Source organism: Pecten maximus, chromosome 3, assembly GCF_902652985.1.
Source record: "Pecten maximus chromosome 3, xPecMax1.1, whole genome shotgun sequence".
Taxonomy (NCBI): domain Eukaryota; kingdom Metazoa; phylum Mollusca; class Bivalvia; order Pectinida; family Pectinidae; genus Pecten; species Pecten maximus.
The window spans coordinates 29,222,964-29,239,654 of NC_047017.1; the positions used below are offsets into that span (position 1 = coordinate 29,222,964).

At 35.1% G+C, this 16,691-nt stretch overlaps 4 protein-coding genes across 4 annotated transcripts in view; 3 read left to right on the plus strand and 1 right to left on the minus strand.

Moving 5' to 3' along the window:
- Positions 1–4,008, plus strand: part of LOC117323839 (protein jagged-1b-like) — a 137,707-nt gene extending 133,699 nt beyond the window's left edge. The window contains exon 22 of the mRNA XM_033879322.1: positions 98–4,008. Within this exon, the coding sequence (XP_033735213.1) occupies positions 98–588 (491 nt within the window). The 3' untranslated portion in view covers positions 589–4,008. The remainder of the gene's footprint in view (positions 1–97) is intronic.
- Positions 2,967–9,354, minus strand: LOC117323841 (protein ARV1-like). Its single transcript, XM_033879324.1, has 6 exons — positions 9,124–9,354; positions 7,916–8,035; positions 7,301–7,460; positions 6,906–6,969; positions 6,361–6,509; positions 2,967–5,136 (listed from the first exon to the last, which is right to left on the minus strand). Exons 1-6 carry the CDS (start codon positions 9,241–9,243, stop codon positions 5,021–5,023), a joined length of 729 nt encoding a protein of 242 aa, XP_033735215.1. The 5' UTR covers positions 9,244–9,354; the 3' UTR covers positions 2,967–5,020.
- LOC117323842 (ribonuclease P protein subunit p20-like) lies at positions 9,228–10,687 on the plus strand. The gene is made up of 2 exons (XM_033879325.1): positions 9,228–9,394; positions 9,938–10,687. The coding sequence occupies exons 1-2, from the start codon at positions 9,357–9,359 to the stop codon at positions 10,359–10,361; spliced, it is 462 nt and encodes a 153-aa protein (XP_033735216.1). The 5' UTR covers positions 9,228–9,356; the 3' UTR covers positions 10,362–10,687.
- Positions 10,688–11,170: 483 nt separating this feature from the next.
- LOC117323840 (translation initiation factor IF-2, mitochondrial-like) overlaps positions 11,171–16,691 on the plus strand; it is a 31,928-nt gene continuing 26,407 nt past the window's right edge. The window contains exons 1-5 of the mRNA XM_033879323.1: positions 11,171–11,283; positions 13,365–13,572; positions 13,782–13,911; positions 14,909–14,971; positions 15,749–15,890. Coding sequence (XP_033735214.1) covers positions 13,489–13,572; positions 13,782–13,911; positions 14,909–14,971; positions 15,749–15,890 — 419 coding nt within the window. The 5' untranslated portion in view covers positions 11,171–11,283; positions 13,365–13,488. The remainder of the gene's footprint in view (positions 11,284–13,364; positions 13,573–13,781; positions 13,912–14,908; positions 14,972–15,748; positions 15,891–16,691) is intronic.

Genomic DNA, 16,691 nt, shown 5'->3' on the forward strand with positions numbered 1-16,691 from the left:
AGAAGCAGTGTGAAACATTTTTTTATGATACAAGACGAAGTTTAGTATTGTATTTAATGTAAAAAACATTATAAAATGGTGTTTTATTCTGTTACAGGGTCAACCTACATTATTCCTGCAGTGTGCTCCGTGATCGGCCTTCTAGGAGTAATCACAATTATTTGCCTTGTTGTGTTCCATTTCAAAAGACAGAGAGCAATAGAACGTACAAAACGAGAGGCAAAGTATGTCGCTCAAAAGACTAATAACGAAAATGAAGCAAATCTTCGTCGCTACAAAAACCCGCTGTTCGCTGGGACGGACAAAGGTGGAGGGACAAAAGACTTGTCCTTCACAGAGCTACAAGAGTTAGATTTAGATAAAATTGAAAAAAGTCCAACACGGCTGTTACGCCTACAGGACTCCCCTAATGACTCCAATGATTGGAAAAAAACTAGTCCCATACAAAAAACAAAAACTAAAGACATTAATATAGAGCTGTCGAGGTCACGCTCTTTAGCTGTGAGGGCTGCTGCCGAGCGAGACTTGGCCGAGATACATAGAACTTTTGGTGCAGATTTAAGTTCGGAAAGTGAAGTAATGGTGTGACATACCTTACATGGATATTAGTTATCTCCCTTGAATAGATGCTCTGGCTAGGTGGTGTGTTTACTTGTTGGTGCAGAGTGTATAGCATCTCTAAGTGTTTGTGGGATTATTCTATGTTGTCAGATGTAGTGTGCTTCACACAACAGCAGTGTAGAAATTTCCACCTAGGAAAATTTACAGAACGTGCTCAAAATGGAATGAATCTAAAGTTGTGAAACTGAAACAAGTACAGAGGTGAAGGGGGCTATAGAAACGTTTAACTCAGGAAAATGTCAAATAAACTCTACCAAAACTACACCAGGTGTGGCACTCCCAAGGGGAGATCACCCTCGCCAGGAACAACATCCCCAGATACCATCCATCCATTGAACTTCATTGTGTATCGGAGTCATTGAAAACCAAATGATGAACCCTTATGTATTTTTTTACAAAAAAAAGTCCAAGTTTTCTACAACAGTATGTCTATACGCACAGGGAGGATGTTGTGGTTTGTCGTACCCTCATAACCACTCGCATAGATTCATTACCACTGTACACTTCAGTAACTATTTCATCTGTATGATGTACGGAGAACTGGAGATCCATTTCATTGACCAACCATTGACTCATTTGATCAACACATTTGTATATTATCATTATCATATACCATACCAACTTCCAGTGGATATGCTGTAATCACACTGACTTCTAAATGACGATTTGCTGTAATCATACAAATCTCTCACTGGAAGGTTTGTTGTAATCATACAGATCTCACACTGAAGATTTGCTGTAACAGATCTCTCATTAGGAGATTTACTGTAATCACACTGATCTCTCACTGGAAGATTTGCTGTAATAACACCGATCTCTCACTGAAGATTTACTGTAATCACACAAATCTCTCACTGAAGATTTGCTTTAACAGATCTCACTGGGAGTTTACTGTAATCACACTGATCTCTCACTGAAGATTTGCTGTAATCATGCAGATCTCTCCCTGGAAGATTTTGCTTATAACAGATCTCTCACTGGAAGATTTGTAATCACACAGATCTCACTGAAGTTTTGCTGTAACAGATCTCTCATTAGGAGATTTGCTGTAATAATGCAGATCTCTCCCTGGAAGATTTGCTGTAACAGATCTCTCACTGGAAGATTTGTAATCATGCATGCTGATCTCTCACTGGAAGATTTGCTGTAATCATGCAGATCTCTCACTGGAAGATTTGCTGTAATAGCACTGGTCTCTCACTGGAAGATTTGCTGTAATAGCACTGGTCTCTCACTGGAAGATTTGTTGTTAGAATGCTGATCTCTCACTAAGAAAACCTGTACGAATGTTGATGTTTTCTCTTGACTTAGGCGGAATCAAGGATAAATCTAATGATATGATTACATAGCTGTTTTTTATTATTTATTATTGTAACTGTGTGTTGGACATCTATTGATTCGTGCTGTGAACTGTAACTTGTAATCATTTTGATATGTATATAATTTGTACATACATGATCTTAATGTGCATTTGAAATTATTTAATGCCATTTCTGTGAGAAAATCTTAATTTAATTTATAATTTATGAGAGAATGTTTTATAAAATTCTGTTGTGAAGAAATGACCGAGATATGTCACTGATTATATCTTTGTATTCCATATAGGATCGCATATTGATTACTCATGCCATATATGGTCATGTCTAAATTTATCATTTTGGCACACACCACAAGAACCTGGCTACGAAGAATTCTTCAAGAACTTTTCTTATTGTAAAAGTTTATATTTTTTGTGTAAGTCATGTATAAGGTGTGTGTGTAGTTACAGTCTCTTTCCCAAAAATCAAAGTCATCTATCATCTTGGTTTGTATTCAAATTGTTACAGGATTTAAGAGTCCAAGAGTCACAGATTTATTTTTAACAGCAGATATATAATGATTATCATTTAATGAATATTCAATGAAAAGGTTGTACTTTAGACTCCATATTGTGTGGGGGCAATTATCAATTTCATAAAATAATCACCGTAAAATAACAAGTTTACATTTAAAACAAGTAATTACACCCACACAAAAATTATACAAATCATGTACTATCTGTATTATATGGATATTGAAATTTAATAGTAAAGTTAACGATTCCGTCATTTTATATATAAAGACTGCCTTTATGTACTTGGCAACTGATCAACAGACAAAATTATTAAGTCAATAATGCAAACAATTAGTTTGATATGTGCACATCTACATGTACCTATGGATACAAGTCAATGCATTAAGACTTGCAGTCCATGGCAAAGTGTTGATAATAACTTGTTCAGGACTTTTTTTTTTCAAATGAAGTTATAAAACTGCTGTGTTAAGTACATGTCAGCATGATTATTACAGTATCAGATGTGTTTCACCTGTTAAAACATATGTTAGAAAACTTAAATAACTTGTGTGAAATTTAGATATTCCTCACATACAGAATTTTAAATTCACACAGAGACAAGGAATTCTTGGATGGTTTCTTTAATAAAATATTCATCAGTATTGATAGTTTAGACGTGAACCTCATGAATTCTCAAATTCAATCTCTTTGATAAAAAAATCCATTAATATTTGTTAAATAAATTGAGGTGTTTATCACTAAATGACATCATATTTTCATGGGTGAGGAGACTGTTGTCATCATTGTCTGTTAGCTTTAGTCATGGATTTGTGTGATATTTGTATGGTACATTATCATCATAGAGAGAGTGGCAGAGAGTGGGAGTAAATGATAGATATATGTAAAAGTACAATTTTGAGAAGTATTCTGTGTATTGTCATTACTGAGCATCTATGTTCCTGTATTACCAGGGAGTTATAACTATGTTGGTGTATTGATTCAACTCAAAGTCTCTACCATAAAAGTGTACATTGTACCACAACACAAAAATTTACATGTAAAGTACAAAGATTTACAGGTACAGTACAAAGATTTATATGTAAAGTACAAAGTTTTACATATAAAGTACAAAGTTTTACATGTACAGTACAAAGTTTTACATGTACAGTACAATTTTTTACATGTAAAGAACAGAGATTTACAGTTTCAGTACACTGAGGTACAGAAGTTTATAGATTCAGTACAAAGTTTTACAGATTCAGTGGACAATTTTCAGATTTAGTAGAAAGTTCCACATGTTTAGTACAAACATACACACGTTTAGTACAAACATACACACGTTTAGTACAAACATACACACGTTTAGTACAAACATACACATGTGTAGTACAAACATACACACGTTTAGTACAAACATACACATGTTTAGTACAAAGTTACACTGGTTAGCTGTAGTTACTTTGAGTTGAAGCAATAGATTCCCAACGGCCAAAGCAGCTTCATGTTCTGTCTGTGTCACAACCTGTCATCAGTGTCATGACAAAAAACTCAAATAAAGCGTTTTATAAAGAATAGTACTTGAGTTATTTTATTTTTGAATTTATCTTTGAAAACAAATCATATAGCAAGAAAACTTTTCTAGATAGAAAGAAAAAAACCAGAATAAGAAAAGAAAACCTGTGATGTTTATGTTTCTATAAATAGATATTATATTGCATATTACCTGAAACTTAATCACACAATCTAAAAAAAAATCAAGTCACATTTTATGGGAGCTTTACAAAGCAAAAAAGTCTAGTAAAAGCACCACCTGGCCCTGTTCCACAAAGCACCATCTTGAATTGATCCCATGGAGCACCATCTTATCTTTGTCCAAGAGTCCCAACTTGTCCTGGTCCAATAGAGCACCTCCTTGTCTCAATCCAAAGGAGCACCATCTTATTCTGGCCCAAACAGACCACCAACTTGTCTTGGTCAAACAGACCGCCAACTTGTCTTGGTCAAACAGACTGCCAACTTGTCTTGGTCAAACAGACCGCCAACTTGTCTTGGTCAAACAGACCGCCACCTTGTCTTGGTCCAATAGACCGCCACCTTGCCCTGGTCCAACAGACTGCCATCTAGTCTTGGTCCCACAGACCGCCACCTTGTCTCGGTCCAACAGACCACCACCTTGTCTTGGTCCAACAGACCACCACCTTGTCTCGGTCCAACAGACCGCCACCTTGTCTTGGTCCAACAGACTGCCACCTTGTCTCGGTCCAACAGACCACCATCTTGTCTTGGTCTAACAGACCGCCACCTTGTCTCGGTCTAACAGACCGCCACCTTGCCTTGGTCTAACAGACCACCACCTTGTCTTGGTCCAACAGACCGCCATCTTGCCTTGGTCCAACAGACCGCCATCTTTTCTTGGTCCAACAGACCGCCATCTTGCCTTGGTCCAACAGACCGCCATCTTTTCTTGGTCCAACAGGCCGCCATCTTGCCTTGGTCCAACAGACCGCCACCTTGTCTTGGTCCTAAAGACCGCCACCTTGTCTTGGTCTAACAGACCACCTAGTCTTTGTGGTCTGGTTATAATCCTCACACTTGTCCTTGCGAAAACATGTTTTGTATCCAGATGGATGTCACTGTGGCAACAACATGTCCTAATATTACAGATGTGATGCAAATGGAAATGTGGCAGCTTGGACTGAGAACTGAAAAAAAATGAAGATTGATCTATATTCTTCTAAAATGAGAACTGAAAAACATGACCTACCTTAATCTAAAATGAGAACTGGGAAACATGGCTTACATTCATCTATAATTCATTTATAATGAGAAACAAAAATTACGACCCTACCTTCACTGAAACTGATCTATAATAACAACCTCAAAATATGACCTACCTTCATCTATAACGAGAACTGAAAAACATGACTTACCTTCATCTATAACGAGAACTGAAAAACATGACCTATAGCTACCTTCATCTATAACGAGAACTGAAAAGCATGACCTATAGCTACCTTTATCTATAACGAGAACTGAAAAACATGACCTACCTTCATCTATAACGAGAACTGAAAAACATGACATACCTTCATCTATAATGAGAACTGAAAAACATGACATACCTTCATCTATAACGAGAATTGAAAAAACATGACATACCTTCATCTATAACGAGAATTGAAAAGCATAACATACCTTCATCTATAAAGAGAACTGAAAAACATGACCTATAGCTACCTTCATCTGTAACGAGAACTGAAAAATATGACATACCTTCATCTATAATGCGAACTGAAAAACATGACCTATAGCTACCTTTATCTATAACGAGAACTGAAAAGCATGACCTACCTTCATCTATAAAGAGAACTGAAAAACATGACCTATAGCTACCTTCATCTGTAACGAGAACTGAAAAACATGACATACCTTCATCTATAACGAGAACTGAAAAACATGACCTACTTTCATCTATAATGAGAACTGAAAAACATTATCTAGAGCTACCTTCAACTATAATGAGAACTGAAAAACATGACTTACCTTCATCTATAACGAGAACTGGAAAACATGACCTATAGCTACCTTCATCTATAACGAGAACTGAAAAACATGACCTACCTTCATCTATAACGAGAAATGAAAAAACATGACCTTTATATATATAGCTACCTTCAGCTATAATGAGAACTGAAAAACAGGACATACCTTCATCTATAACGAGAACTGAAAAGCATAACATACCTCAATTTAAATCCATCTAAAATTCAATCTTCCTTTAGGTGTAATTCTGTCTAATAACTTTGACAAATCTATGAAAAATTGAAGTTATGATAAAAATCTGTGCAGTACTACAGGAGGTTTACAACATCCTAACTTGATTACTGGTGTATAAAATAGACTGTAGTGTAGTTGTACAAGGATACCTCTGATGGCTTGGATGTTGGCAGCACACACGAACACTCGACTAAGGGACACATAGATGAGGCTGTAGTTGGTCCCCCACAGTACCGCAGGAATCACAAGGATTTTACCAAAGTTGGACAACAGTATCCCATGCATCAACTCTCCTGGCCTGTCAAACAGCACAATGTGTCAAATCATTTGTAAGGAAAAGAGAAGTACCTGCAGCTAAAAATCTTATTACAAACTGATACAAAGAGTCAAATACGTGTACTGTATTTGAGGAATAGTGTAGTAGAGCCAATGCCGTTGTAGTATAATGGTGGACTGATGGGTCCTTTGCATTTCACATGGATACCCAAAGGTATGCAGAGGATTGATAAAATAAGGTAAACTCAAATCAGGAGAATCAATTACAACAGGCTGGAGGCGGGGAATTAAAACTCATTTGGTAAAAGTCTATACTGTGTATCACCAAATAAATAAATATCCGCCTTAACCCTGTTGTGATTGGTTATCCTGATTTGATTTTTGTATAATTAAAGGAAGAGATATAACAATGGCTTACCTGCATTTCTCCGAAGAAACCATCATGATGCATAAAATGATTATTGAAACAGTACTTAACAACTCTGTAATGAAAGTAAATATACTTTAGTAAACAAATCACATCCTAGTAGTATCAAATTATGGTGCAATCCTTTTATAAATCTATGTACAGGTATAAATACCAATGGTACAAGAATGTGATGATGAGGTACTTCATCTTACACTGTACTAGCTTGTCACTGGAATCAACACAGTTTCAGACTGGTCTGATATAGGGTTAAAATTACGCATTGTTATATGATACATACACATGTAGTTAAATATGTTACCTACTAATGTTAGACTAAAATTTTGATAAAGCCCTCCAACCCCCACTCCAAATCTGTAAAAGTTATAGGTAGTTAAATGTATTACCTATTAATGCTAGACTAAAATTTTGATAAAGGCCCCACTCCAAAGCTGAGTAGATCATGTAGTCAGGTCGAAGGCGAGACTCTCCACTGTTTGGTCGCTGCAGCAGCAGTTTTGTAAAAGCATCACAGAGTAATAAGATGGCTACTAACTTCCATTGTCCCTGAAATAAACGAAATGTGACAGTTAGCTGTGGTCACTCAGTGGTCACTCAGTGGTCATTGTTGTATCACTGTGGTCAGAAAGCATCTAAGATGTTTCAGACAATCAAACCCATACAGTACAGTAAGTTTACTTGAAACATCACTATTACACATTCTTCTTGATAATAATGTAATAGTTATGTTACCTGGTTACAGTCTCATTAACATCAAATCCTATCATTCAATCATCATTATATTTTCTTTATATTTTTTTTAATAAAACAAAAATTAGAGATATCAAATATTTTGGTGTTCAAATTAAAATCAAAATGTATACATGTACATGTACCAATGTAATACCATTATATCTATTAGAAATAAAACAGAAGTGGCTACAATTTGTGACATGATCCTTAATATTATCATGCATAAATTCTGTTTTCTAAAAGATTTACCAAACTTCCTCACTCCTTACCTGAGATTGTCTATTGTATAAAACATGTCGGAAGGCTTGCTGCTTCAGTAGTAAAGCATCCAAACAAATGATAACTGGCTCGGACTCAATGTATTTATCTACAACCTTCTGGCAATGTTTCTGAAACAAATTATTATTTGCATTTCAGTCGAACGTTTTACCATATTTTCTACACTAAAATCGAACTGAACTTAACTGGTCATAAATGTTACTCCTGATGATTTTCATTTCTTCACTGAAAAGCATATAGTTTTCAACTTTAAAAGTTTCTGCTGGACATTTCCAATAATTTGTACAGTGTGTATTGGCAGCTTGTCATAATTTTTCTCATATAATTTTTGATTATTTCTGCAGATACAGTTGACAGTTTAAGCTTCTTAAAGTGGTTATATTTACCATTACTCAGCATTGTCTCACAGCTATCAGACTAGATTGATTAGTGAGCATCTGTTAATAGAGTGACATGGTGGTGTAGAATACTGTAATTCCTACCACAGAAACTGGTCATCGGTACCACTAGTAACCCATGGGTTGTAAAATTTAGGAGTAGGAACAAACAGGATAAAGCAACAGAAAATATATATATATACATCTCTGTATGTCTCATATCTATGAAGTATTGTACATGTATACAGCTGGGTGTTCACTATAACCTTTATACTTAGTCACTATGTTTAGACTAGTAGTACACTATGTTCAGACTAGTAGTGTAATATGTTTAGACTAGTAGTGCACTATGCTTAGACTAGTAGTGAACTGTGTTCAGACAAGTAGTGAACTGAGTTCAGACTACTAGTGCACTATGTTAAGACTACCAGCGCACTATGTTTTAGACTAGTAGTAAACTATATTTGGACTACTAGTACACTTTGTTTAGACTAGTAGTGAACTATATTTAGACTACTAGTACAATATGTATAGATTAGTAATGCATTGTGTTTAGACTAGTAGTACACTACATGTATGTTAGGCTAGTAATGCACTACGTTAAGCTAGTAGTGTATTATGTTTAAACTAGTTGTGCACGATGTTTAGACTAGTAATGCACTATGTTAAGATTAGTAGTGCACTTAACTTAGACTACTAGTGCGCTATGTTAAGACTAGTAGTGCACTATCTTTAGACGAGTAGTACACTATGTTTAGACTAATAGTGCACAAGAAGGTTTATGCCCTGTGATCAAACAGTAAAACGTGATATTTTCTTACGCAATGCTCGATCTTGATAATCCCAGAATTGAAGTCACGGTAAAGTTGGTCATTGTTGTTTCCGCAGCTAATACACTTGTATTCCCGTGCATTCATTTCTAAGTTTGATTGATTGTTCATAGTTCCTACTTTTGACAGTCTACTTTCACTTTTCAATCCGGAAGTTGCTGGTAGACAACAACAGTTGGTACCAGATCCGGAGTATGAACTTCCTGTCTGCTTAGAAAAACAACATGCAGACCGGGGAGGACAGAGGGAAAACTCATCCAAGGTATACAACCTGTGTATTTGAAGATGGTTATCTTAAACCTGTTAGAATAATTCACTTCAAAGTTTATTATGAAAGTGATCACAAGACGTCACCCTAACAATACCATAAGATTTTACTTTTAGGTTGTGTACTGAAGTAGATCTTCTATACTAACTGTTAACTGTTAGAATGTTTTAGGTGCATGTGGTGGTGGACTTATTTTTATGATTTTACTCAATTCTCCTATGGGAATAATGATCTGCCAGGACGGCTTTTAAGAAAACTACTGATTCTCCAGAAATTCACCTGGACAGCTCCTGAATGGAAAGGAGAGAAAGACACTCGATCAAGACAAGACAAGTGATGGATTTTAGTATGGCACAATAACAAACTTATTACACACATGTACATGTATTCACAGGCGTTTGAAGTTCTGACTGTAAATTTACAGTCAGAACTTCAAACGCCTGTGATGTATGTACTGCAGTACTGGTATATATTTCAGTTTATATACTGTCATTGATATTGTTTCAATATTTTACGTCATGTTTTCCTTGATTACAGATCAAAGTCAGCAGAGCTGAAAGACCTGATTGACAAAGAAGAGTTTAACCTACGTAAGCGTCTGCCACGTAAATTACCAAAACGCAAGAATGATGTTTACGTTAGTAGGAAGACCAACTTCAAAGGACAGCTTGAAAGATGTAAAAAGATACTGGACATGGAAAATGAAGTTTTTATTCATGGTTTAGGAGCCGCAATAACTAGAGCTTCAAATCTAGCTTTAACCCTAGAGTCATCAGGCCGAGGCACTGTAGCTACAGCTGTGCATACATCAACTGTTGAACTGGTGGATGATCTTGAGCCCGACAAGGAGGATCACGAACCAGAGACATTTTCACGAAACAATTCTGCGATTCATATAAAAGTGTACAAAGTCCAAAGTGCTCTGTTAGTGACTTCTGGTGACGATCCTTCTCACTCATGATTGTTAGGAATCTATATTAATGTGTGTCATATATCACTAAAGTTTTACTCTGATGTGTCACAGGCTCAGTAATGTGAGACCCACAAATCATCAATAAAACATTCTAATGTCAGGGCGCTGATGCATTGTGATCAACCCAATAAAATATTATAATATCATTATGATCTGACTTCAAATAAATTTCTCATCATTGTATTGAGATTTAATTCAGGATCTGCTTCAATGCTTCAATAAAACAATCTGATGTCTTTATGATCTGACATCAAAAAAATATTCTGATGTCATTGTAATCTGACATAAATAAATTGCTTGTCATTGTATTGAGACTCAGTTTTTTTTATCTGCTTCAATAAAACATCCTAATGACGTGATAAAATAAATTTATTGTAATTTCTTTGCATGAATTTTTTTTTATTTCTTAACATTTAAGCTTTAAATACCAGGTAACTTAGTTTACATGCATTTATAATGTTAGTTGGTAGGATGGTACAATGTATAATACATTTGATTGAATTCACAGATGTACAGAAGATCTGTGGGTCACATACATGACCCAGAGTGACTGTTGTTTCATCCCACATTAACATTCACACACTTAAGAGCAAATAAAAGATGTATACATACACAGCATTGTAGTTTACTGGCTTCCAAGGAAATGCATGTAGAACTAAATTTATAAATTTCAACACTATCTTGGGATGCCATGATCAAAATCAATATGCTTTCTTTTTAAATATATTGTTTTTCTTATATTTTTTTAAAGATATTACTATGATATATTTACCAAATTGTATAATAGTTCATTATTACTTTTCGGATTTTTACACTGTGTGCATTTTCCGGATTTCATCACCCGGTCTTTTTTTATTACATTATCCAATATGGCGGCATCCATGAAACCGGCAATGCTGTCAAGGTTGTGGTAAGTTGACTGTCCTCCTAAGGATAATCTTAATGATATATATATATTTTTCAACAAATAATGAATGTATTTAGTATACGTTCTCTTACTGACACAATGTATTCGTTATGTTTTTAGCGACAGTGACAAATTTATCTGGCAAATCGTAGCGTACATTTTTAAGTTAGTAGATCTAGATAGTCGTACGGTTATGCAACGTAAATTAACCCAGCATTCATTGTATACATGTTTCTCGGCAAAGCGGTTTAATAATAATTCCGTATTATTTTGTGAGAATCTACTCATACTTGAACATTGGAGAACAAAATGAGGTATTTATTTTAGTATATATTTTTTTTCAATTTAATGTTTGAACAATAAAATTAGAAATGGAAAATAGTGGTGTAAGCTTAGCTCCCATTAATCGTGAACTTATGCTTGCATACCAAAGCATCCACAATTAAAAAAAAACAAAAAAACAAAAGAAACGAGAGATAGAGATCAAGATAAAAGTCTAAAAATCATCCATTATTGCTTATCCAACTAATTTTATAAATAAGCAAATATTGTGAAAATAGAATCAATTCTATAATTTGTCAGATTAATTATTTTCCTCTAACGTTTTTTCAAAAAGATTGATTTAAGGGGTAAAATGTCATAATTTGGTGAATTTTGAGATTAAGTCAAGTGATTTTGCGTCATTTGATATTTGTTTTGCAATGCATCAATATTTACTCGGGGTCTATAGGCCTATATTATATCATGGTGTCTGGTTAAGTTTGCCCAGGGAAAAATGCAGGGGTGAAAATGGCCTATGGCAAAATCAGCCCTATGATATATATTATATGTATATATGTATAACTATATACTATACTCTTATATTTACTTTTAATGTGATTCAATAATCTATGATTAATAAATATTACACATTAAATAAGATTCACAAGCTTTACCTGCTGGTGTTGTTATTAAGATTTGACTCTTAATCTAATGTATACAGGGTAATGTATACAGGGTGCTTTCATACTATCAACTGAAATGATCTTAGTGTATTTCTTTTGGAAAAATACTGAAATGGTAGTGAATTTATTTTTGAGTTTGTCTAAAACTTACTGTACTGACAGTACAGGACAAGCAGAGACATAATAACATGTAATTCTTGTTTCATGTGAACACTTGTTGAAAAGATATGGTTACATATACATGTATATTTACATACAAACCACAGTACACAAATGAGCAACGTCTGTTTCCAATTAATTCTTATGTGAGCTTTGTGCAGTATACATGTACAGTTGTATGTATAGATGTGTATACAACTATTGGTGTTGACATCTCATAAGGTATCAGTGAAATAATGCAGACCTGCTATTTATGTTCTTACATAGTATGTTTATTGGTGGCAGGAAATCAGCATGAAATGTCTGTGCACCTGTCGAATGGTCAACGATTACGTATCCAGCCCAATACATCAGCAAACAATTATGAAACAGAACATATACAGAAACAGAAAGTACAGTGAATGACATCACAGACAATGATAACACACCTGTACACATTCAAGAGTGCAATATAAACACTGGGTTACATGAATACATGTTACAAAAATCTGTGCATAAACATTTGCTCTCCTGAAAAAAAACTCAGTCTCCATTCTGAGTGAGAGGGAATTTGGTTCCCATTCTGAATGACAGGGCATCTCACTCGGTCTCCATTCTGAGTGAGAGCTCGAGGGAATTTGGTCTCCATTCTTAATGACAGGGCATCTCACTCGGGTCTCCATTCTGAGTGAGAGCTGGGAATTTGGTCGCCATTCTGAATGACACATGAAGGGTTATGTTCTAGGACTGAAGATTGACTTCCCCTACCTGTTAACCCTGAACATTTAATTCAGGAAGTTAACAGCAAATATATTTATTGTTTTTAAATGCTGGTTGTTAAATAAATGTATGGTGATTAATTGCTGAATACACCTTTTGACATTCTGCTGAGAATGACCATTTGAGGACAAATAAAGTAAGATATATTGTGTAATTGTTTGCAATTGAATGAATTTGAATTGAAATAACCATGTTACAACAGGTGTTTTTATTGTTAAACAGGTAATTCAACGATGCTTCGTTTGGTGTTCCGAGGATGGCAGAGGCATTGTGTACATTCTAGAATGTACGTAGTGTCGAATCCCTGTAGACTTGAAGAAGGGATGGTAAATAAGCTTGCAACAATATGTGTCACTTCCAGCACACAGCTCCCTGTCAATATCTTCAATTCTTCAGAGGAATTCATTCATCAAGTGTGCATTATTCAAAGGTAAATTTCCCACATAGTGTTGATATAAAGATTTAGAAATACTGTAAAAAGATACACAACTTATGACTTTTATTTTGTCATCTTTTTTAGAATTTTTAAGTGGTTATTTTCCGTAATTCAGGGCTTAATTTATATCATTTATACTGTATGAAAATAAAAATGTGCATTTTATTAAATGTTTTCATTTTCCTTTTTAACAAAACAATCAGAGAGGAAACAAGAAGAGGAAACCAATTTCCTTTGGATCAAAAAAACTCCATGTGGCAGAAGAAATATTTGTTAAGGTTCCACAGGGTGTATCTGTTGAAGAATTTGCATTACTGCTGGAAATTAATGAAGGTATATTAGCTTCAACTTCAAGAGGGGTGTCAAGGGATGTAGCAAATTTCTGGTTCCCTGAGAACAAGTCCCTATCTACTTTTTTTTACATTTCAACAACCTGAGATAAAAAATGAGGTTACTGTACCATAGATTTCTGACATTGGCTGTACTGACTTTATCAATGATCTAATTGTCCTGAAACTTCATACACTTACTAAAATCATTATCACTTGTATAAACCACTTGGGGTCAAAATTGAGGCCACTGTTACTGTTAATAGATTTTTAATGTCTTTACACTACTGACTTCATCAATTTTCTCAAAGTCCTGAAACTCCATATGCATGCTCACAACTGTCATCATTTAGGCAGTTTTGGGTTTAACTTTCTGGGATCAAAATTGGCCTCACATTACCTCGGGAAGTTCCAAGGTGAGTGGTTTGTCAGTCCCTATATCCAGAGACCCTATTCAAAATGACCTGGCTGTTCACTAGGCAATACATTCCTTAAACACAGCAAACAAACAAATAAACGCAAAATTGTGTCACTTTTACTATGAATACATTTTCAACATCCTCTTTCTACCAACTTCATTCATTATATCTGATAATCCTAAAGCTTCATACATTTACTCAAAACTATATGATCTCTTGAATACATTTGTATGATTTCAATCTCCTGGGTTCCGAATTGAGGTCACTCTAATTACTATAAGTAGATTTTTGTTTTACTTACTCTATCAACTTTGTCAAAATTATTAAGTTCTGTTTCTTCAAACTCTTACTCACATCTATCATCTTTTGTGATGATATATAGCTGTGTTTTCCTGAGCAGCATTGTAATTCATCTATTGTTGAGTTCCTCCTTCAATTTTAATACTGTATATATAACTTAAACGTATCTCACATTTTACTCTGTTTAACTCTTGTTCAGGATGAAAATCTAACTAGTAAATCAGTTTTTCTGATACATTTGCTATGTTACTTTGCATATTGTGTTTTCTCTTTCTTTTTCAGACACAATAAAGCAATACTACATGAAAACTGTTGGTGGTAGTGATTACGAAAAGTTCAAATCAAGTATGTATGATTTACAAAATGTTTGTTAGGGTACAAAACCCTATCGGACTAGTCAGTGACACAGTCGTTGTCACAGGTATGTGGACTAGTTGGTGACAATGTCACTGTTACATGTATGTTATCTAGTTGGTGACAATGTCACTGTTACATGTATGTTATCTAGTTGGTGACAATGTCACTGTTACATGTATGTTATCTAGTTGGTGACAATGTCACTGTTACATGTATGTTATCTAGTTGGTGACAATGTCACTGTTACATGTATGTTATCTAGTTGGTGGCAATGTCACTGTTACATGTATGTTATCTAGTTGGTGACAATGTCACTGTTACATGTATGTTATCTAGTTGGTGACAATGTCACTGTTACATGTATGTTATCTAGTTGGTGACAATGTCACTGTTACATGTATGTTATCTAGTTGGTGACAAGGTCGTTGTCATGGGTATATGGACTATCATGTGACAGTGTCATTGGTACTCTTTTGTGGACTAGTTGGTGACAAGGTCATTGGCACCCTAATGTCGACTAGTTGGCGACAGTCAATGGCATCCTTATGTGGATTAGTCAGTTATAGTCACTAGACCGTTAGTTTTCCTTTTTCAATTGATGAATGCTTTCAGCATCATTACTGTCTGAATTCAGTATTAAGGAGTATTTTCCATCATATAAATCTATGTCTATGTTACATTTTGACCAAACTAGTTATTTCAGTGTTTCCTGAATTTGACACTTTCATCGATGTGTTTGTCATGTTCCGATCTGATTTTCCACAGGGTTCCAGTCTCAACCATCACCTGTGTTAATGAAATCAATTGGTAAATCTGTTGGAGTGACAGTGAAAGTATTTGAGCCTCAGTCAGCTGATCAGGTCATACATACTGAGGAGGAGCAGGATGATAAGGATATACACCCTCCGTATGTAACCTTACCATATATACCCCTCATATGTCACATATACCATATATACCCCTTGTATGTCACACCTAGATATACCCCTCATATGTCACACCTATATATACCCCCCGTATGTCACACTTATATATATACCCCTTGTATGTCACACCTATATATAACTCTCGTATGTCACACCTATATATACCTCTCGTATGTCACACCTATATATATCCCTTGTATGTCACACCTATATATACCATTCGTATGTCACACCTATACATGTATATATCCCCCGTATGTCAAACCTAGATATACTCCTCGTATGTCACACCTATATATACCCCCCGTATGTCACACCTATATATACCCCTTGTATGTCACACCTAGATATATACCCCTTGTATGTCACACCTATATATACCCCTTGTATGTCACACCTATATATACCCCTTGTATGTCACACCTAGATATATACCCCTTGTATGTCACACCTAGATATATACCCCTTGTATGTCACACCTATATATACCCCTTGTATGTCACACCTATATATATACCCCTTGTATGTCACACCTATATATACCCCTTGTATGTCACACCTAGATATATACCCCTTGTATGTCACACCTCTATATACCCCTTGTATGTCACACCTATATATATACCCCTTGTATGTCACACCTATATATACCCCTTGTATGTCACACCTAGATATATACCCCTTGTATGTCACACCTATATATACCCCTTGTATGTCACACCTCTATATACCCCTTGTATGTCACACCTATATATATACCCCTCGTATGTCACACATATAAT